The sequence below is a fragment of the Strix aluco genome, chromosome 1 (assembly GCF_031877795.1).
Source record: "Strix aluco isolate bStrAlu1 chromosome 1, bStrAlu1.hap1, whole genome shotgun sequence".
Taxonomy (NCBI): domain Eukaryota; kingdom Metazoa; phylum Chordata; class Aves; order Strigiformes; family Strigidae; genus Strix; species Strix aluco.
This window is the reverse complement of record NC_133931.1, coordinates 108,149,324-108,173,044: the sequence shown is the minus strand read 5'-3', so window position 1 is coordinate 108,173,044 and position 23,721 is coordinate 108,149,324. Positions and strand designations below refer to the sequence as shown.

The 23,721-nt window shown below is 39.9% G+C and overlaps 1 protein-coding gene across 2 annotated transcripts in view; it reads left to right on the top strand.

Annotated features, from left to right (window-relative positions):
* MINDY4 (MINDY lysine 48 deubiquitinase 4) overlaps window positions 1-23,721 on the top strand; it is an 85,025-nt gene that overhangs the window by 4,238 nt on the left and 57,066 nt on the right. For both annotated transcript variants that reach the window (XM_074830652.1, XM_074830642.1), the window contains exons 4-7: window positions 5,253-5,511; window positions 6,571-6,989; window positions 22,268-22,326; window positions 22,679-22,788. In XM_074830652.1, coding sequence (XP_074686753.1) covers window positions 5,253-5,511; window positions 6,571-6,989; window positions 22,268-22,326; window positions 22,679-22,788 — 847 coding nt within the window. The remainder of the gene's footprint in view (window positions 1-5,252; window positions 5,512-6,570; window positions 6,990-22,267; window positions 22,327-22,678; window positions 22,789-23,721) is intronic.

Sequence of the window (23,721 nt, the reverse complement as noted above, 5' to 3'; positions counted from 1 at the left end):
AACAGCCCCAGCTGTGCTTCAGTAGAAAGCTTTTTAAATGGGCACAAAAGAGTAATTCACCTTCCCAGCCTTGACTCTCAGGAAATTAATCTTAATTTTATTCCTCATCGTCAACACAGCATGCTCAAAGTAACTAAGTCTGAGCATCAGTGCTTGCAAAATCCCAGCAAGTCCTTCCTTATAGAAGAAGAAAGCCAAGATTATTTTAAAGTTGATGCTACCAGCTGAGAAGCGACACTTGAAAAGGAAGCAGTGCAAAAAAGTAATTAGCTGCTTCTGTGTTTGAGATACAGGATCTTTTAGCATGCTGGCACTGATCTGCTCTCCCCCGCCTGATACTATTCCACCTCAGGCTGCCTCAGAGCTCATACCTGCCTCCTTTTCTCCCCTTGCCGTGCACACTGCAAGTTGTTCCCTTCCCCCTGCGAGCCTCCCCAGGGCCTGCAGACCTGTCTTACTACAGCAAGAAACTCCCTCCTACAGAGGACTCCGCTAGCAAACCCCCTGCTGCCGAAGAGCAGCACCCAGCAGAGCTGACCGCCCGCCACACACATACCCCGCCCCGCCGGCCGTGCTAGCCCGCTGTGCGCATGCGTGGTGGCAGCCGAGAGGGCCAGCGACAGCGCAAGGCGAGTGCTCGGCTGCTGTTTCAGAGTGGCCGTCATTGCTCAGGAAATGGCGCGTTACGGGGCCGCTCTGCTGCGAAGTGGAGGGCACTCTATGGTTGTAATCCTCCACTGGCGGGAAAGACATGCGCAGTGTGGTTGCGAGTTGAACACCACCACCACCACCCCCCCCCCGCCCACCAATACCCTCCCCACACATAGACCCGCGACGACGTACATGCTCGTTACACACATATAAAGTCAACGTAAAGCCTCACATGGAGAACCAACGCGTGTTGGCGGTAGGAGAGGGTGGGAGATGGCACGGGCACTGTCCCTCAAGGGGCAAAGTCTTCCCTGTAAGCCAAAATGTCTTACTAACATTTTTACTCAGAATAGACTAGATCATCGTAATTTTTGGAATGTGCAGACACAACTGAAGGTTGGTGCTTTCGTAAAGAAGAAAAGGGTTTGAAGATAAAAAGGGGTTTGTATCATCAGTAAGTTCGCAGATGACACCAAGTTAAGCGGGAGTGTCGATCTGCATGAGGATAGGGAGGGTCTACAGAGAGACTTGGATAGATTGGATCAGTGGGCCAGTGTTAATGGGATGAGCTTCAACACGGCCAAGTGCCAGGTCCTGCACTTGGGCCACAACAACCCCATGCATTGCTACAGGCTTGGGGAGGTGTGGATGGAGAGTTGTGTGGAAGAAAATGATCTGGGGGTTCTAATTGACAAGCAGCTGAACATGAGCCGGCAGTGTGCCCAGGTGGCCAAGAAAGCCAACGGCATCCTGGCTTGTGTTAGAAATAGTGTGACCAGCAGAAGTAGGGAGGTGATAGTCCCCCTGTACTCTGCACTGGTGAGGCCACACCTTGAGTATTGTGTCCAGTTTTGGGCACCTCAATACGAGAGGGATATCGAGGTGCTGGAGCGAGTGCAGAGGAGGGCAAGGAAGCTGGTGAAGGACCTGGATAACAAATCCTATAAGGAGAGATTGAAGGAACTGGGACTGTTTAGTTTGAGGAGGAGAGGGCTAAGGGGAGACCTCATCACTCTCTACAACTACCTGTAAGGACATTGTAGAGAGGTTGGTGCTGGTCTCTTCTCCCAGGTGATTAGTGACAGAACAAGAGGGAATGGCTTTGAACTGTAACAGGGGAGGTTTAGACTGGACATTAGGAAAAAAAATTTCACGGAAAGAGTGGTCAGACAGTGGAATAGGCTGCCCAGGGAGGTGGTGGAGTCACCATCCCTGCATGTGTTTAAGGGTCATTTAGATGAGATGTTGGGGGATATGGTGTAGGGGAGAACTTTGTAGAGCAGGGCTGATGGTTGGACTCGATGATCCCGAGCGTCTTTTCCAACCTGAATGATTCTGTGATTCTGTGATAAAGTAATAAATAAGACAGTGAGGGCCTATTCTTAAAAATAACAAGAACAAGGACCAGACAAACTAAAACAAACCAGCTCAAGACACAACACAGCTGCACAACACCTCCTAACAGACCCTTGTGAGCATGTGTGAGCACGGAGGTCAGCCGGCAGACACAGTGAGGAAGACTACCAACAACCACCAGGGACCCCTCGAAACCATCACCCAGCAAGAAAGCGCATGCATAATTAGGATGCAAATACTATAATTAGTTCCAGGAAACCTAATGCATATGTAACTCACTTCTTAGAAAAATTATGAATATGTATGATCACACTGTATATTAGCTGCTGCTTATAGATCTTGGGCGTGCTCACTTTTTGCAAAGCTATTCACATGTGCACCCAGCGCTGCAATAAAGAATGCCTGCTTTCTAAAACTCCAAAACAAGTCTTAGAGAGTTCCTCTGCTGGCTTTTAGGGTAACATCCCCTTCGTTGCCCCAGCCGGTGGGGCAGGGGGGAGCCAAAAATGGCAGATTAAAGGAAAATTGGAAAGCAAAAAGCAGAAATGCCCAAACTTCTGTGTGTACTAACTTGGAAGTGTTACCCAGGCACACACTGAAAGCTGCCAGCTATGGGGAGGGCAAAATCCTGTATTGACTTGCAGGTTTCCATCTAAATCCTGTGTGATTTTGTACCCATTTTCATGCCTTTGTGTGCACCAAACTCACTGGTTATGCCTTCCTTAGTTGGGGGAACGTGAAGTTGGCTGGAGGTGCAAGGAAGAAAAAATGGGCCATGTGGGTATGACAGGGGAATGTGGGTTTCAGGGCCTGTCCTGATACAAACTGGTATTTGTAACTGATTTTTATTTTGAACCCAGCTGAGAATCAGACTCTCAGACACTGGTGGTTTCATTTTTCCCCTGGATCAGGTCTTGTCCCAGCTGTGCCGTTCAGCTGTGTTTTCGCAGCATGGCCATAAGGAAGAGGCTGCAAATCTGCCATTACAAGGACTATCGTGGGCAGGTTGATGGGATGGCTTAACCACATCCTATTTCAGCTCACAAAATGAACTGGTGAGAGAAACACCATGGCAAAGCACAGCTCTGTGATCCTCCTAGCCATTTGCATCCTGTCTGGCCAAGGAAAAATCAGGCATTACCAGGTCAAACAGCCAGTGCCTGAAATTAGTTTTAAATTCAACTACCTGGATAATTTTTAACAATGCTTTCAGGAGTGGAGAGTATAATTAGATGGATACTCTTCACTGGTTCCTTATCAGAGTCTTGTTTCCTTTTAACTTAACTCTTGAAGTTTTTTTTTAATGTCTGTAAATGTTAAAACAGTCTCTAAGCTGACACACTGCGCCCTTTGGCAATGAGGGTTTATGTTGTCCTAGGTCAGGAGTAACAGTCCTCAGATTTCTAATGCTCCCAGAGACTGATTGTGCTCCCGTGAGTTTACATATGCAGTGTGTCTTCACAGCACAAGACATACTACTTCAAAAACCATTTTTTTAACTGGTTAAAAGTTAAAGGAATAATTTTGTGGTACAAGATCCTTCTTGTGGAATTCCTTTACTATGAAATAGGATGAAAAACTTCCTAGAGTGAAAAAAAGGTTCAAGGACGTTTATCATAAAGAAGGCTATCATTTTCAGGTTACACAGAATATAAATTTATTGACGACACAAAAGTGGTCTCAGTGAAGTGGGCACTACTCAAAAAAAAATCTATTTAACAGTGATCTAATATTATGCAGACAGTGAAACAGATCCTGATAAAGAGAATCAGACTTGCCATTGGACTCATGGAAGGGAGAACAGGAAGACCTGGATAGGGTGGAAGAGTGGGCTAACAAGAGCCTTAAGTTCAACAAAGACAAGTGTAAGGTCTTGCACCTGGGAAATATAATCCAGGAGTGCAGCACAGCCTGGGATATACCCGGCTGAGGAGCAGCTCTGTGGAAAAGAACCTGGGGGTCCTGGTGGACAAGGTCAGTATGAGTAAACAGTGAGCTGCAGCAGCAAAGAAAGCCAACAGGATGCTGGGTTGTATCAACAAAGGCATCACCAGCAGAGATAAAGCAGGCATTATCCCACTCTACTCGGCATTTGTCGGGCCACACCTAGAGTATTGTGTTCAGTTTTGGTCCCCACTATACAAGAAAGATGTGGACAGGCTGGAGAGGGTCCAGAGGAGGGTCATAAAGATGGTCAAAGGACTGGGAAGCCTGCCATAGGAGGAACGGCTGAGAGAACTGGGTTTGTTCAGCCTTGAGAAGAGAAAGCTTAGGGGAGACCTTATCCCTGTGTTCCAGTATTTAAAGGGTGGATACAAAGCAGATAGGGACTCCCTTTTCACAAGGAGTCACATGGAAAAGATGAGGGGTAATGGTTACAGGTTACTCCTTGGGAGATTCTGATTGGACACAAGAGGAAAACTTTTCACACTGAAATCAATCAGCCACTGGAATAATCTCCCCAGGGAAGTGGTGGATTCCCCAACACTGGACACTTTTAAGATTCAGCTGGACAGGGTACTGGGCCATCTTTTCTAGACCGTGCTTTTGCCAAGAAAGTTTGGACCAGATAATCCCTGAGGACCCTTCCAACCTCGTATTCTATGATTCTGTGATTTCTTACAGGCTCAAATGATGACTTTGTTTTAGGAAGAACATGATGCAAATGGTGAACTACACCTTGTTTTGCTACTTGGAGGACCAGGCTGAAGACTATGCAAGAGGTCAAATGACAGCAGTGTAGCAACCTATTATCAAGGAAAAGCCCAAATACAAAAGTACCTTTCTTTTTGAACTAAAATAAGTGTTTACATTTGAACAAAGAATGAAGGGGGTCCGTAGGGTCAGTCTAAGTTATAACAGAGGGTGTTAGCAAAAGTGCTAACAAATTTTCAAACTGCCAAGCAAGCAGATGGAGAAGGAATGGGAACTGCTGGTGGTAGCTTTGGACCTGTCTGTATATGTAGTTTGCTTTCTGTTGTGATATGGTACATATCAAAATAAGTGAGCCTAAGATTAAAGTGTTACACTGATTATAACCAATTGTGACACATGATAATGATAATAAAATAATGTCCTGAAGACCTACATATAGATATTTAAGTGAAAGGTGATTGTATTTGATTACCATTGCTAGATAATAAATAACTTAATTTGACAGTAGTGCTTTAGCCAAGCAGATGTTTTTGTTGATTTCGTTGTGCATTATTTTGCAGTTTGAAGTTTTGCCTTTTTCTTTCTTGTAGATACGATGTTGAGAATCCACTAGATAAAATCCTTCCATTCAGAAAACATCGGCACAAAAGTGAAAAATGCCACACAGGGACAATACATAACAGCCACTTACCCTCTGATGGAGAAAAGAAGTTAAGAGATAGTCGAGAAGATTTAAAAGCAGTAACTGTTTCTGAGGAGCTGAAAGCCACAGTGAGGGAGAAGCCAAGGCCCAGGTCTGGTCTCTTTGTCAGAGGAATGATGGCTGGACCAGTAGCAAGTTCACCAGAGGTGATTTCCAACACTTAACAAAATATTTGGCTTGGCCATGGATTTTATATCTAACCTTCTGCGATAAAGTCATTTGCAAATAATATTGAAATAACTTCTGCATGTTAATCCATTAAATCTTCAGTTTGAAAATATGTGGTAAGTTAGGGAAGTGGTTCTGGTTAATTCAGAAATTAAAACTGTTTCAGATATAACTACTACATGCAACTACCCGCTGTATGTCTTGATCTTAGGTTACAGAATTTCTTTATAAATCTTTTCCATTCTTGATATCTCTTGACAGAGGGGATTTTCTATTTTCCTAGGAAAACTGCTTTTTTACCTTAGCAGTATCTACAGCTTTCAAAGTTTTCTTAGCCATGGGTATCTGTTTTACTCAGGTTTTTCTGAAACCCCACATTTAACCAGTAGCAGTTTGGAACTGAAAATTACTTTCATTTAGAAATAAGTTTTTAAATTGGTCCAATCAGACCATATTCCATCAGTAAGTGTTTTTAAAACACAGTTCTAGACATCTTGCCTCTCTTTTACCTTCATGCTGCTTTTATATAGACAGGAACATTCCCTGTGTAAAATTAGGGTTGTAATAATGAGACTTTGAAATATTTTTAACATATCATTTAGATAATACTGAAGAGAATATGGACATTAAATGATTTTGTTGAACTCTTCTAAATATCTCTGATTTGGAAATAAAAACTAGATCTCTGTAGTGGACAGACTTTCCAGCAAAATGACTTGTATGTCTTGGTTTCCCAAGTTGCGTACAACCCCAAAATTTAGCTTTTAGGAGGTATTTTGTTGATCTTGGGTAAAAGAAAGCAGTTTTTAATGGTATATAACACCTTTAACACTGTTCAAATTTTAAGTAAAAGTGTGTGTATGTCTGTCTTATTTATTAACAATTCCTAAAAAAATCTGATTTACTGTATAGCCTGATTCCTAATAATAAACAAATTGCTTAGTCCAGAAATCAGTGATAGAACTTTCCTTTGCTTTTCATGCATATTTAAAGATGCTCAAATTTTAATCTATGGTTTTAATGGCACTTATTTCTAGGATCTGCAAAAAAGGAGGCTTTCAAAACGATGCTCTAGCATAAGCAACACAGCACAGCTCAAGGGTGAAGAACATGAAGAAAATGACCTGAATGTCCCCAGTACTGATTTTCAGGAAAGCAAAGGGTCTTCAACACAAGTAAATACAGAGTTTGCATCAAAGACTATGTCAAGCTCACACTCAAGTTCAGCCTCTGAAAAACTAAGAAACATCACCAAAGATACAGATGACTCTTTTGCCAAACTGCTGTCTGAAAGAGAAAGGACCAAGACAGAAGAAAGAAAATTAGTTCCAAGCTTTGGTATAGACAGCAATGAAAAAAGCTTTAAAGTGAGTGCCCCTCACAGACATTCAGGGGCTGGAAGAGAGAAGAGAGAAAGATCCCTCAAGAAAAATGAGAGTCAGTTGTCAGGCCACAGGTAAGAATATTTGTAAGAATACACTAAATTTACACTAAAACATTGAGGAAATCTGATGGAGGACTACGAGTGCCTGAGATACACCTTCTGGTTTCATTGGGGGGAATTAGCTGGAAGAGGTGAACGTACTGAAAGGCAGAAAAGTTTTAAGATTTAACATACTAACTTTTGACATCCCAAACCACTCAAGACTCCTTTCTTGGTCAGTGGAGAGACCCTAGAGGTGCTGGCTTCCCTTTACTGCTTCAAAAGGGAACTAATTGCTAGTTCAGACCGCTTAGACATCTAAGCAATACAGGCGACTCCCACCTGTGGAGATCATCTACAGTGTTCCAGAGACATTGCTCGCTCCTTAGGAAATATTGTTGATTATCTCTAAGTATTGCAGTAGTACATCCAGAAAACCTCAGAGGATAAAATTAAGGAATACCAGCCAAGTGCATGCGTATGTTCACATGATTCAGTGCAGTGCTGTGTTGAGATACCTAAGCCATGCCCAAACAGGCTGGTTTAGCCACCAGCACAGTGCTGTACCACGTAGAGACATTGCAGTGTGTATTTGAAGAAGGATAGCCTGTGTCACTGCAGTATTTAGACTAAGCCAGATTAGCAGCCCCACGCACCATGATGCTGCAGCCACACAGCTCCTGTGTCTCAAAGTATTTTACTCAAAAGTTAGCTCAGACTTTTTTTTTGTTGTCCTGCATTGCTTCCTATTGAAATAAAAGGTTTAGTAGAGCCTCCTGTGAGCTTCAAATATGTATTTTTGGCCTGTCTTACGCTCTTGATTGATCTTGGTTTTGATGTTTGATTTTTTTTTGGTTTTTTTGGTTTTTTTTTTTGTGCAGAATTTAAGAGTGGGAGGCATGGGATTTTGTCTATTTGGGGGTTGCTAAAGCAGTAGGACCCAGACTGCCACATCTCAAAGCTGGCTTCGTAGTAGAGCTGTGACTTGGGTTGGGTCTTGAAATGCTTCAGGTTGAGTCATCCATCAGCGTTTAACCAGTCTGGAATCTAAATAGCTGGAGATGCTCTAGGTTTGAACAATGCAGGGCAATTCTGCCCTGTCTGTGCATTTATAAAATCTGCTGCCTCATAATCTAGCACTTCTTGTCAGCAACTCTTGAACAACTTTAAGCAGGGGGTGAGTATCACTCTGCCCATACTACAAATAGGAAAACTGAAGCAGGTAGAGAGAAACCTGCATGCTACACGTCACACAGCATGTCAATAGTAAAGTCATGCATAGCGCTCAGGCACCCTGAGTTTTGGTCTTGTGGTACACTCCAGTGCTAGAGGTGAGCGTGTATTATAACTGGTAGAAATATTTTCGAGTTTCTATCACCTGTTGCTCCATAAACTGAGGCACATGCCATTATCCCCTTCTGTGGGCCATAAAGTAGTATTTCTGTCTTACTAAATTTAAGAGCAGCCATGTTTGTTGGTTTTGTTTAAGTGCTGAAAAACCTCATTAATATGCTAAAACTGCAACCACAGACTTTTAAAAATTATTATTACTGTTTTGTTTTCCTATTTAATTTCTTATAAATCTTGAGACACAGTGTGTTGAGGGCCTGTTGAGATCATGAGGAAGCAATGAGGAAGCAATGATATATTAGGTCTCCCCAGATTTATGTTAGAGGCTGTGGGAGTTATCAAACTGGGGATCTAGTGGAGCTGCAAATGGGCCAGGAGTGGCACTTCCTGTCTGGAACCAAAAAGCAACTGAAAATGGCCACCAGCATTACGCAGTTATTTTACAGTGTTAGCTGACTTCAGTTGTGAAAGATTATTGAATGACAGGCCAAAGTACTACTGTCTTAAGTCTTAAAATCCACAAGAGGTCAGTTCTCCATTATGTACTGTACTGGAAAACTAAGCTATGTCAGATGACAGCTGAACCCAGGCAATACAAGTCCAGCTGTTGCTGAAGTGGTGCCTGCAGATCCACCTTTGATATTCTGCTTCCAGAAGGATTTATTAAGTCTTGCATTACTCTGTGTGAATGCAGAGAGCCAGCTCATAAGTCACTGTGGAAGCAGAAGCAATGGGATCTGACTCCATACAACTCCTGTTTCGTATAGCTTGACAGAGCATGTAAGTTAGTGCTAACCTACAACTTCATCCTTTCTGGTTTCAGGATGGTTTATTACTTCATGCTCAGCATTAATTCAGATAGAGAATACAGCTTCAGTGGGCTTTTGACAGCTCCCCAACAAAGCTGAGGAGAGTAAGTGTATTACTTGGTAATCATTGAATATATAGTACATTATTTATGAGTGTCAGAAGCATATTGAACTAGATAAAATTATTTGGGAAGACCGTGACCCAGAAATCTTGTACTAACTTCACTGAGCTGTAGTTGGATGTGCTGACACTTCCTGACCTTATGCAGTAGTTCTGGAGTGAGCGGAAAAAGAGAAGTTGGACTGAAAGAGGACTGCACCAGTGCGCCATTTTGTGCAATATACTGCGGTACTGTGCTCCGTTGCCGTAGTAAGTGGTTTGAAATAGTTTCGTTCCTTCAAAGGACTGGTTTGGTTTCAGCAAGAACAGCAGAGGGAGCTATTTCCTAAGAAGAGTCCATGTAATCTGTTTCCAAAGCAAAACGGGGACATTCCTGCCAGATGATTTGAGTTAAAGCCAGTAGAGCATTTGAATTCATGCTGAGCTCTGAGCTCCTGAAAACTCTCACTCAGATCAGCAGGACTGCTGATACTCCTGAAGTTAAGTGGAAGTAACAGAGAGTGGAAGTGAGACTCCAAATAAACATAGACCATTACGATATAAGGCCTGGCTCTTGCAAGATTTTATATCCCTTTGGCCAAACCCTGCAGTGTTTGAGAACCTTTCTGGATTTGGCTAGAGTGCTTGAGCATTTTGAGGCATGAAAAATTACAATGTAGGAGCAGATATTTGTCTGGATCGTCTTCCATTCTCTGTTACTGCTACCTGACGCCTCTAAATGCTAGTCTAAATATTTAGATGAGTAGCTGAAAATCTATATAGGACTAATCACAGCTACTTCATTCACAGGCATCTGCAATTCTGTATTTGTTTTCCATAGAAAACTAAAGACAAAACTTATTTTTCCTTCCATTTGCTGTACTTTTTCATTTTCTCTTCTCATGTGCAAAAAATGCTATTGTTGCATACAGGCTACAGGCGTCCATTGTCTACATATGAGAAAAAAATGAAGCAAAACCACTGCGATGCTTCAAAAGGCAAGCTGAATGTTATCAGATAAATGCTTACGAACTGAGTGGGCAAAAATACCTATCTATAAAAATATCCTGGGGAAATACAGATCCACAGTATTTTGACTCACATGTTTTAATGAAAGAAATGATTGTGCTTTTTTTTCATCAACTATCTCATTCTTAGCTATTGCATGAAGTGTGTGCGGGAGGGTAACTGGGTCAAGAGGCCAAATTTGTGACTTGGTATTTCAGTCTTAGAGTAACAACATGAAGTTAGATCTCTGAGTACCATATTTCACATAAAAGTTTGTCCTCATTAAGAATTGGAGGCTCTGTCTTTGTTCAGATAGATACCATTTTGCTATTTGACAGTGAGGAGGCATTTGGATTTCTGTGATGACACAAATTAAATGCTTACCTGCAAAGAGGCCATGCAGTTCAAGAGTGAGCACTAAGTTATCCAAAATTACAGGCCAACACACCCACCACAAATAGGAAAAAAATAAGCAAATTCATTTCTTTGCATTGCTATTGCTTCATTTCCTTGTTTCTTTTTAGGAAAATGGAATCAAGTTAGTGAATCAATCAAATGGAGACTAATAATACTGATGTAGTCTTTCCTTGTTCATTGAACTGCTACTGCTGAGAGCATCTGCTTTCAAATTCTGGTAACTCTAGTGATGGTTTAAAAGGCCAGTGCTTAACTGCAGTTACTACCTAATTGCTCATAACTGTAATAAAATGCTGACTTTTAATAGAAAACTTCTTGTTATTTTTTCAGTATTTGCCATACTTAATGTTGATCCTCATGCAGACATATTGTCAATAGACTCATAGAATAGAATCATAGACTGGTTTGGGTTGGAAGGGACCTTGAAGATCACTAGTTCCAACCCCACTGCCATGGGCAGGGACACCTTCCACTAGACCAGGTTGCTCAAAGCCCTGTCCAACCTGGCCTTGAACACTGCCAGGGAGGGGGCAGCCACAGCTTCTCTGGGCAACCTGTTCCAGTGTCTCACCACTCTCACAGTAAAAAAATTATTCCTTCTATCTAATCTAAATCTACCCTCTTTCAGTTTAAAACCGTTACCCCTCATCCTATCACTACTTTCCCTGATAAAGAGTCCCTCCCCATCTCTCCTGTAGGCCCCCTTTAATCACTAGAAGGCAGCTATAAGATCTCCCCAGACCCTTCTCTTCTCCAGGCTGAACAACCCCAACTTTCTCAACCTGTCCTCATAGGGGAGGTGCTCCAGCCTTGTATCCACCCTTTAAATGCTGGAACATGGTGATAAGGTCTCCCCTAAGCTTTCTCTTCTCAAGGCTGAACAAACCCAGTTCTCTCAGCCTTTCCTCCTATGGCAGGCTTCTGAGTCCTTTGACCATCTTTGTGGCCCTCCTCTGGACCCTCTCCAGCCTGTCCACATCTTTCTTGTATAGTGGGGACCAAAACTGAACACAATACTCTAGGTGTGGCCTGGCAAATGCCGAGTAGAGTGGGATAATGCCTGCTTTATCTCTGCTGGTGATGCCTTTGTTGATGCAACCCAGTATCCTGTTGGCTTTCTTTGCTGCTGCAGCTCACTGTTTACTCATACTGACCTTGTCCACCAGGACCCCCAGGTTCTTTTCCACAGAGCTGCTCCTCAGCCGGGTATATCCCAGGCTGTGCTGCACTCCTGGATTATATTTCCCAGGTGCAAGACCTTACACTTGTTTTTGTTGAACTTGTTAAGGTTCTTGTTAGCCCACTCTTCCACCCTATCCAGGTCTTCCTTCAGGGTGGCTCTCCTTTCTGCAGGGCCCACTTCCCCACTTATTTGGTATCATCAGCAAACTTCATCAGGGTACACTTGATCCCATCCTACAGATCACTTCTAAAGATATGTAACAGTATTGGGCCCAGTAACGATCCCTGGGGGACCCCACTTGTGTCAGGTTGCCAGTTTGAAAAGGAGCTATTTATCACCACCCTGTGGATGCAGAACTTGTTTTGTTTATTGTACCGTATATGTTGTTGTGTTGGTAATGGTAACCGTGCTGGCCCCTGGAAGCTCTAGGTACAGGAAGTCATTACAAGGACAGTATTTCAATCTGAATTTTAAACTTACTTTTCTCAGGAGTTGGATGTCTGATTTTTCATATTCCATGGCTTTAGCTTTTAATAGTTTAGATCTAGTGCTTCTGCAGCCACAGTAAATTTCTTCTTTTCTGCCTAAACTATGTAACACTAGTAAAGTCAAGCATATATGAAGTAAATAAGGAAAGGTAAGGGTTTGCTTTGACAGATAAATCATGCAGCAGAAGTAATTAACAGTGAATCAGTTTGTGATACTTTCCTATGTGACTTTATCATACAAAGGTAGATTGTTGATGAGTTTTCTTGTTGTATAAACTAATACAATGTATGCAGCAGTCCTATTATTTTACTGTAGAACCTTCCATTTTAAAGAAATAAAAAATGTTTCTCCAAGAACATATGGAGACAAATACATAGTCCAATATTTTCATATTGATACCAAACTACACACACATGTGTAAAGAATTATGTCAGTAATTCCTCCATGCTCCTTCATACCAATTTCACAAATTAAAAGTGACATTTATGTCTCAGTGCCACTTCAGTGGAGAATTTGATATCCCACTATCCTTTCAGGTCATTTTGATGCTGTTGTTTATATTCATTCTCAAAGGAGTATTTCTCACTCTTCTCCTTTTTGTTGAGTCCTTGTTCCTCATATTAGTGTTAGTTGTGTGCAAGGCGCAAGCAAAATGTGGATGACTCACTACTTTTAAATTTTTTTTATTTTGCAGTTTTCAGGGGAATAAAAGATTATGTTTAAAAGTGCACAATTCAAGTGAGTGATCCAAGATTCCAACTAAAAAGTGGCCGTATCTGTAGTCATGATTTTGTTAAAGTGCTTCTGGTTCCACAGGAGCTTGGGAGAGACAATGTTGAAGGAACATATTCAGATCAAAGGTAGCAAAGTATTAAAAGATTTTCCTGAGTCTTTTAAACTGGGCAGAGCCTTGAATGGCAGCGAGGAAAGGTTCTCTGCCATGTTTAATACCTTATGGTGGGGTCAACCCTTCCTTGAGCAGGGGGTTGGATGAGATGACTTCCAGAGGTCCCTTCCAACCTCAACCATTCTGTGATTCTCTGAATTCTGTAATTCTGAATCCCCTACACGAAGGAAGTATTTACCACTAAACTGAGCACACAGAATGAAGAGTGAGGGTCTATAGTGGAATGGAATCCATGATATTTAGGCACTGAGATAAAATAAATATCTCCTGAAGTTGATTGGATTAAAATCTTTCTGTTGCTTTTCCAGAGAAACTGTGGTGAATAATGAGTTATTTGGTAAGGCTAAATGGTGTTAAAAGGTCAAGATTTCCCCATGTTTCATGGCTTGAGCAAACAAAATTGGAGAAATACAAGCAAAACCACAGCAGTTGAGAAACAGTGCTTTTGTGTAAGCTACAGAGACATGTTGCAGTTGTTGCTTATGCAGCCTCTGAAGTGCTCTCCTAATTCTCCATGCCTGTTAATTCTGTCAATGTAAGGTGTGGTAGTGATGTAGTAACCCTTCAGTTCTCAGCTGAATAGTTTCTAAATGAGAAAATCTGAGCTGGCCAGCTGCATTCTGACTGGGCAGTTCTGCAGTGTAGTGGAACCACCTTATGCTGAGTTAGATGTGCAGATACTATCTGTAGACCTCAGTTTCACTTCTGGTAGTTAAGAAGATATTGCTATGTTTTAACTTCGAGTTTTCATGTATAAAGCCAACCACCCTCCCACCTCCAATTCCAAGAAAAAAAGCATAGAAACTAGAGCAATGAAAGAAGAAAAAAAGTGTAAAACTAGAATCGAAGACCCAAAGGAACAAAAGGGCTTAGCAATCAGGACCTGAAGTTAAGGATATCTTGCCAATTCATAGAAACTAAAAGGGGATGGCTATCAGAAAGGCAAAAAGAAACGGAAATATCATTACATCAGAACAAAAATTTCCTCCTGCTACTAGTGAGCAAAAGGTATAGTAGTAGATCCCACTGTCCAAAGGCAGAGATCTATAATACAGTTTCAGGAGCAAGGAAGATAACTGTTTCTCCACTCATCCTTTCATTGTGAACGATCACCCTACTTATCCGTTAGTTCTTATTGCATCTGCCGTACGCTCCTTTACCTTGCCATCAGTCTTGGCTACAAACTGAATGTGAGCTAGTGGTTTCCTTTCAGAAGTCTGCCAGTACAGATGGATATTTCAGACAGTAGGGACTGTTTTATGACTGTGTAGCTTGGCTTAGGATGCCTTTTCCAACCAAAACCTAAGTATCACTGATGCACTTCGTCTCCACCACCAGGAAAGCAAGTGCCTGTGATTTCAGAGCCAGGATTTCTCTTCCTGCAATAGTCTCTCAACTGAGTTCACCTTAGCTGGGCACTCTTCAGTAGTTCCCAAAATATCACTCATTATTTGTTAATAAGCCTTTTTCTAGCAGTGCTCGGCATTCTAACACAAATAGGGTAGGGTTAGTGAATTGCCATAGATACCAAGTTCCTTAGTGGAACATTACTCATATTTCACAGAATCTTAGAAATTACAGATGGAAAAGACCTTTTAAGGTCATTTGTTTCTATGGCAGATTATTCATTACTATATATATATTTGCTGTAATACTTTTTCCAGGGTTTTGTCTAGTCCAGTCTTAAATGACTCAAGTGACACCTCTCCCCTGAGAATATATTCCAGTGTCTAGCAGTCCTTAGTCTTAAGAATTTTTCCTTATATTCACCTTGCATTTGCTTTTTTTCTGCCCTGTTATTCATAGCTGAAGTTGATTTTTGACTGATCTTTCTGTTCCTTGCTACATAATTGCCTCTGTTAAAACACTTCTAAATATTTTTCATGTACCTTTAGGCATTTTTTGTCTAAAACTTGTATCATCTTGTTGTATTTTTATCTTTCCTGCTCTGAAATTTTGCTCTTGTTCTTCTCTTAGGTTTTATTGATTTGTATTTAAGGACTGCTCTAACTTTGTCACACCGTGACTCTCACTAATACAGAGTAAGAAGAGTCACCTGCTGCTCATGGCATGATTCTCAGCATTATAAAATCACATTAGCACATTTGTCAATGCAGTTTATCACAGGCATATGCCTTCTTACTTTAAATTTCAAGCACGTTGAATGCAAAATGTCTCCTCAGTGTTTTGGTCTGTTTTCCTCCAAAATGGCTTTTATAATATAGTTATGAAGTCAGTCTAATCTTCTGTGGTAAGGCAATGTGTTCCTATAGAAAAGGTACCTCCCTGCAACTCCGGGCATTTCTATGTGAGACTGACAAGGAGTGAATGGCTTTACTTTGCTTTCTGAACCACCTATGGCTTTCTTCATCCTGAATGGAGACCAGTACAGGTGGACCCATTGTGTTACTGAAAATTCCTGCCTTTTCACTTTCATATGTTCCAACAAAAAGTCCCTGAAAATTCATTTTTATGAAGCTAGGAGATCTTTGGAGGAGAAAAAAATACTGATCTTCTGCAAAGAAATCCTTTAAGTCCTTTAGAAATATATGCAGTTTTTTTGTATTCTTTTATATATCTGAGACTTTCAAAATAGTATTTTGAAAGTGTTATGGTCATTCATGCTTTCTGCTATTAACAGGGATAAACAGGCTTATTTTCTATGTGAGGACCAAGCCTATACCTGTCAGTTATACATGGCTGGATGCCTAAAACTGCCAGGATCCTCTCACACATTTTTATCCTGCATCATTCATGGCCACAAGCTGTGCCGATTTACATTAGAACATTGGCAGAGCATGTTGACCATGAGTTTCTGAGCAAGTCTAGAGCAGGATTTGCTGTTCCCTCTCTCAGCATAAGCAACAAAGCAGAGCACAAGCAATCCAGGAGGTTTCTGGACTGCACTGATGTTATCTTCCTGACACAGGTGATCAAGGAATTTTTTCCTGTGAAGGTGGAAGTGCTGGAACAGGTTGCTCAGGGAGTCTGTGGTGTCTCCATCCTTGGAGATACTCAAAACATGACTTGGACATGGCCTTGAGCAGCTTGCTGTAGTTGAACCTGCTCTGAGCAGAGGGTTGGACTAGGTGAGCTCCAGAAGCCCCTTCCGACCTCAGCTATTCTGTGATTCTGAACTCATGATGAAAATAACAGAGCCAAAACAGCTGCCCTCTTTTAAATATGGACTATCACTGAAACAGGAAAATACAGTGCCTAATGAAGGTTAATATATGCAAGTCAGATTTAATAAAGAATACTAATCAACATTCCAGTTTTAATGGTATTTTTTAAATAAAATTGAAATTCCAAATCAAAGGAAAAATAATTCCAGCAAAGTTATGTAATGTATGTTATTCACTCAACAGTTATGATTGGCTACAGTCTTTTCTACTCTGCATTTTGGTGTAAAAATAGGCTTTCTAAGAATAGTGAATTCTGTACTGTTTGCCTAGTGGCTGTAATATTTTACAGTTATATGTAGAACCAGTGTGTCAGATGAGATTGCTTTGTCTAAAACAGTATCTGATATTTTGGTAAATAATAAGGTTTTGAACCTGTGAGGTGTTGAGCAGTTCCTAAATGTACTTATCACTTCGATAGCCTATTCTGTGAACTCAGAATAGCCTATTGTCCAAGCTCAGTTGGCCATATTTTTATAAACTAGAGCCTGTTTAAAATCAGCGAGAAAACCCCAACTGGTTTCAGTATATGCCAGCACACTCAGTGACATGCAGTGTGTATGAGCAATGTCTGAGGAATTAATTAAATTTTTCCCACTATGAGAGGAAGAGGATATATTTGGCAATGGTGGCATTTCTAGGAAATAGGAGTTTAGTCAGAGTGCAACATTTCAGATGAAAGAATGAAAAGGAATGCAGAGTTGGAGCAGCCTAATACTAAACTACCTTTGCATGTTTCCTTCCAGCTTTGTCTGTTTGTGATCTGTGCGTAGCACCAGGCATCATCCGGAAGCCACACGAAGAAGCACATGACGTCATTTCAAGCTTTCGTCAATGCTTCGTTGTGGCTTTGTAGGCAGGAAGCACAGTAAGAATAGTGCAGTTGGCACCTTCCCTGAGAGACTAACTAAACCCTCCTGGAGTGTGCTCAGCTGCTAGCCGGGGAGTAAGTCTTTATTTGACTCTTGCAATTGGCAATCAGAAAAATGACTGTCAAACAAAACAGGGTCATCTTTGGGGAATATGGATTTAACTAGACCATATACAAAAAGAGAGAGAGATTGTGGTTGCCAAATCACTCAGTAGTGAAAATCTTCAAGTATCTGGAGTTGCATAACACCTTTTTTATAACATAATGCTTGAACCGGAAAAAAGAACCTAAAATAAAAGTAATAAACTGTTGTGACTTTTGCCTTGTGCCAATGGATTTATGGCATCAGAGCCTTCGACATAACATCTGTGTGTGCTGCCATTTGCCCTTTTAGTATTTTTCCAGCACTCCATAGGAAGAAGTACTTTGCAATTACTGGAAATGACAAATGGTTTTTGTATCATTTCTTTATTTTTGGAAAGGATATAAAACTGGAAAGGTCCAGCCCATTGCCTAAAATGCATTCAGTCAATTGAGAATTTGCCTTGTTCATGCAAACGTAGAGGGACTTTAGATCTTCTCAAATGTAAAGCAAGATCAGGCAGTATACAACTTGTTTCACTAGTACAGCTTCGTACCATTTCCTTCCACTGTGTCTACATACGAGCATCGGGGGGAGCACAGTAGGAAGCAGTATAAGAAATTCCCTGCTCCTTAAAAACAATCAGTTGTTTGCAGGTAGCACAAGGAATTTTTGTCCCCCTGTCACTCTCCCTCAGATTACTTTACCAGGAGGTGAAATCTCTCTCTGCAGTATGAGTGCTCACCAATAGGCTGTTACCTGTATTCACCTTTTTTTTTATAATAAAATGAGATAAGAGAACTACCACACTTCTCATTGTAAGCTTTTGTCTTCTTCCAATTTAACACTTGATATTAGCTTTCAGGAAGATAATTTATTTTGCTAAAATCTGTCAGATTACAGTGGTTTGATCTGTTAAAAATCTGAGGTTTCAGACAGGAAATGTAAGGCCACGAAAATTCCACAACCTTAAAAATAAATGACCTGAAAATTGAGAGCCAAAACCAAACAGAGTGGGTACTTCATGTATGACAAACAGAACGGAGGGTTGTATTCACCTCCGCTGATGTAAACTGATTGAGTGTTGAAGCCTGGGAACCCTTCTCAATGCTTTATGTAGTGTCTCTTAGCTGGTGTCCTGTAAGTGTCTTTATTTAATGGCATTTTAGATCCCTGTTTTATTTTACTGATACTTGTTTATTTTGCTGGTAACTGTTTTGAGTTGCTGAATGTAGTGATCGGTTCACATGAGTGGTACTGTGCTCCTTGAAAATTCCAGTGTGGGGGCATTGCACCGAAAAATCATTGACAGAGTACAGTATGAATAAAGGAGCTACACTTTTCTTATATTAAGTCTGGTTACTATTCATATTCATTCATTGCCTATGAGAAAGCATTCTGTTCAGGTGAGCCCAACTCATCATGCAGTTCAGCTCAACCCATGATCATCATTGTATTTTTTTCATATGCAAACCTTCTCAGCAAAGGTGTAATTTTCTCCTGAATTGTCACTACAGATAATAAAATTCAGCAGGACAAACACAGATTCGTGTGTGAGCTTATTAGAAATGATTCTTTCAATGCCAAGTTTTTCATTTACCTTTTTTATATCTGTCAATGAGCCATCTGTTCATGAATTAATTTTTCATACTGTTAATGTGCCAATCAAGTCAGATGCAGGTCTTAACTAAAAGGAAGTTCGGAGAAATTAAGTGTATGAGCTCTGTTACCTTTGTCAGCTAGACTTGCAAGCATATCAGAATTTGTGTTAAATCTTCTCGACAAGGTCTTTTTTCCATAGAAATGTATTGCTTGCTATTGATTATGATAATTTCCTTTGCATCTTTACAATTGCTCTTAATAATTCTGTTTTTATAACTTTGCCCCAAAGCAGTGGCAAGCTGCATTGCATAAAATGACCTTATTTACCCTTTTGCAAATAGTAACCGAGTTTAATTTTTTTCTTACCTACTCTCCAGATCTTACTCACTATAACAAGAATGTCATGTATGTCTATATATGGCATAACAGCACAAGACCAGAGGATTGCATTGCGACTTCTAGGCATCATTCTGACATTAAATTGTTATGCAGAAAAGATATATGTCCAGTAGAAAAGCTGTTGAAATCAGGCAGTGAAAATAAGTTTTCCCAATACAGTCATTTTAAAGCCACTGATGATCAGTGTTTATTTTTTAAGCCCCTTTGTTTGTTTGACCTCTTGTGTATGGTAGTATAAATAGGAAATAGTGGAATGTACATACATTATTGTGCCGAGAAGTGCTTTCTCTGCGAGTTCAGCTATTCTGTGTAAATTTAGATTTCTGCAATGCATGAAGATCAGATAGGAATGTTCAAATATTTAGAGAAAGTACTGTATAGTATGTTTATAATGAAACATATTTTCTTCCTGTCCCATTTTTCTGCCATGACAGATGACTTCCCCCTTCCTCAGTATTCTAACTGTATGGTTTTACTGGTACAATAAATTTTCCTGGAACGGTAACCATCTGCTGAAATGGAAATTGCAATAAATGTCCTGCCAGTGTTTTGAGAAACACAAGTTCCCCTCAAGGATGGAACCTACACCTGCAAAAATACCCCACTTAACCAGAAAACACCCTACATCAATCTTTGATGTTAGCACTTTCCTTGGCTTGATGGGAATTTCCTTGTGCCTTGAGAATTCAAAGCACTTTGCATCCTGGGCTTGGTTCTTCCTGGAATGAGTGTAGAACTAAGATCTTACAGACTTTACAGAAAGCAATAATACAAAAACTGGTGCCAGGTGAGCTATACATGAATTGTACCATAGTTGACTTTATTTTCATTTATAGATCTTTTCAGATCAAACACTACCAAGGAGAAGTGTTTGGAACAATAATGAATCAAGGGTGCTAATTTGATGCAGGGAGTGATCTGCATGCCTAAACATAGGCATATAGTGCTATTTGAGACTCTAAGGTATCCAAGGTACCTAATGAGGCCAGGAGATATGATACAGTACCTATAGGAGACCCAAGCTCTTCCAAAGGAGCAACTGAGGCCAAATAGGATGCTGTAACCTGTAGTGCTGCATTCTTAAGTGTTAAGAGCTCTGTTTTTGCAAAACTAGGTTTACCTAGGAAGAAACACATTATGCTCTAGGAAACAAGAGACAATAGTATGCAATCTCAGACAAAATAAAAATGTGGGCTGTGGTTATGTCTAAGTGCAGTTAAGTGACATGAGTACTTGTCTGAAAAACATTTCATTGGCAAATTTAGTGTCATTGAGACTGCCTCACCAGGAGAGATGAAAAATACTAGCAAGTAGCTAGCAGAAGGAAATCTCAGCTGAAATTCATTAGCAAAAAGCAAGGGGAGATCTAATTGCAGTTTAAAATTTACCACAGTCAACTATATTAAACTCTATATCACATTAAAAGTACTGTTAAGTGAGAGCTCAATAGTACTTATGCCACTATAAAAATTTGCTCTCAATACTCTTGTTTATATTGGCCTGCTGGGCATCCTATTAATTTTTCCCTCAAGTCCCTAGTAACATGGGTGATTCTTTTCCATTCTATCTTTTCTGAATTATGGCCATCCACTTTTCATTGTATAAATCCTTTAACTTGTTTATAGAGAAAAAGAGAAGTGTTTCTTTTCTTACAGTATTGAAGATTATCAGTGAGAAAGGTGCCAAAATGCTTTTAAACTGAAAAAGTCCTGAGTGTGATATGTCTGTTCTGTTTTTATTCATCTTTCACACAGTGAAAAAGGAAATTAAGTTAATGGAAAGTATTTGATATGACAGCAGTTGTTGCTATAATAATACCGTGCATACAAATAATGTTTCTGAGCAAATGATTCCATACTATTTTTGAAAGGACTGCAGTGCAATACCTTTTTTCCAAAGCAAAGGCCAATGATGCAATATTGCTCTTTTGAAAAAAAAAAAGACCATCTTTTTACAGTAGTTATTTGAAACTTTTCTTTCTGAATTCATTTTGGTACAAATTCAACAGGAAGACTAAATCCATCTCATCTCCGAAAATCTAACATTCTATTTTTAAGTTCTGACTTCACAGCCAAATATAAATACTTAGTCCTTTTAGTAGTTGTTTATATGAATCTTTAACCTGTAATTTATGTAATAAACAGTTAAATTACAAGGGCAGTTGAACAACTGCTACCTATTAGTGGCTTAAAAAATTACCCTGGTAAAGGAAGCCAGTCTAACACCTATTTCCACTTATATTATTTGCATATTTCAAGTAGTTTAGTGACTTAACTTGAATCTCATCCTGATCCCCATCAGGAATGTAAATTTTCTTTTCTGTCCTGATCCTTTGAACTCAGAGACAGTCACATATACATGAATATCCTCACCTGAAGTTCAGGGCAGTATAAAGTCTGCCCCTGTGTATGAGCTTGCAGGACCTGACATAAATTGAAACCACAGAAATGAAATGAAACTGATGTTGAAACAGAACTGAAATCCTGAATCAGTTGCAGTGTATTGCTCTGTACTGACTACTTTTCCTCATAAACTCCCAAAGCTTAGCTTTCTTCCACTGAAAATGTTTTTGCTCTAACACCATTTATTTCTTTATACAAAAATGTTAGTGAGACAGATCTCCTTTGTATAGAACCTTTTAAAAGCTAAAGGTGAAGCCATTGAATAGTTTTTTTTTATCTATCTGCACCTTTTATTATCTCTCTCCACAACCCCCCGTGTGTGTATGTATATATACATATATACACATATACATACATATACATACACATATATACATATATATATACATGCACATAAAAATTTTATATCTTTGTGTGGGCACCCTCCATATTTATTCTTGTTTATTTAAACAACTTTTCTCATTAAAAGTAAACATTTGGTCATTCATTTTTTGATTAATTTTAATGTAGGAAGTCTCCAACATCCACTTGCTATAAAGAAGACCAGATGAAAGATGTCCTAGAATTAGGTAAGTTATGTCAAGCTTCAGTTTGACTTTTGCCATAATATTCTTCAGAGCAGCTGTAACCAAATACATATGAGTTGCTTCTTTTGTAACTCTTAGTTGATTCAGAGTAACTGCACTTGCTATTAACTTCTTCCGTAAGACTGTGTAAAGAAGTCATTAAGAAGTAACCAAAAAACCACTGGCTCATGTATTTTTTATCTGTTCTTTCTGTCTAAACCTGTATTTTCTTTTTTATAAAGATGGATGACAAGGAAGTGTTGATTGTCATATTGATCACTCCCTGGCACTGAGCCTGCTGGGGGAAGCAATTTTTTTCATCCAACATATTATATGATTTTTTTTTTTCTTTCAGTTGATGTTGAGGATGAAGAAGCAACTGGCGAAGTTAGTAAGAACACAGATCTTTCAACACTGTACATGCTTCAAGTCGTATCAAAGGCAATTGATATTTCTCTTGCAAAAGTAAGACTGTGATGGTTAATACAAATAGATGTGTGAGAATGTTACTTCAGTCAAGTTAGCCAAAACTGCAATGGATTGCTCTGTGTTGCATGTTTGTGTGTGATTGAACATGTGCTGTATTCATTCCTGAGTATATTCCTTATTTGGTATTCAGGTGAAAATGTAATGTAGGGATGCCTGTCCAAAATTCAGAAGGATACCAGAAGAACGTGTTAGAATGCATCAGCCCACTTAAAGCAGAGATAATAGCTTTAATTAATGAAGCTTGTATTATTTTAATGATTCTAGTCAGTTATTCATGTGCTTATTGTCCAGTCATTTAAATTGACAGTCGTTTAAAATAGGTTTATTATTCTCATATCACTGTTTCTCTGTTGCTTCTCTTCCTTATTTGAGCAGAGATGAAACTGTTAAATAATTTTAATATTTTCCTTCCCATTCAGAGGGAAAAAAAAACAGAGAAAAGATAATGGTGTCTTTAAATTTTATTTCTAGATCAAAGAGGTCCGAGTAACTATACAAACACTGAGCAGTCTGTTCTTACTTACTCAGCTTTACTTTAGCATGAATGCAATTTTTTCAGTCTAGCTATTCCTGAATTATAGTAGTCTGCAGTTGTTCAGGGCCAAGATCTGAATTTGGAATATGCTGATATACTGTCCAACATACAACAGTCAAACATTGGAGTAACATTTATCTCATACCACCAACTTTGACAGGCAAAACAGGCTGCCGTTTCTCCATGCTGTGTCCAGCGGGGTCCTTTTTTCCCTAATGTAACCATCAGTAGGTGTTGATCTTCTAGCTGTTAAATTTAAGGCAATATTCTGTAATGCTTTCATGGGAAACTGTGCCCCAGACAAACTGTATAAAGAGTTTCCTATGCTGAGCGTCACACAGCATTATGAGTTGAAGGAATATTGCAGGAAAAGG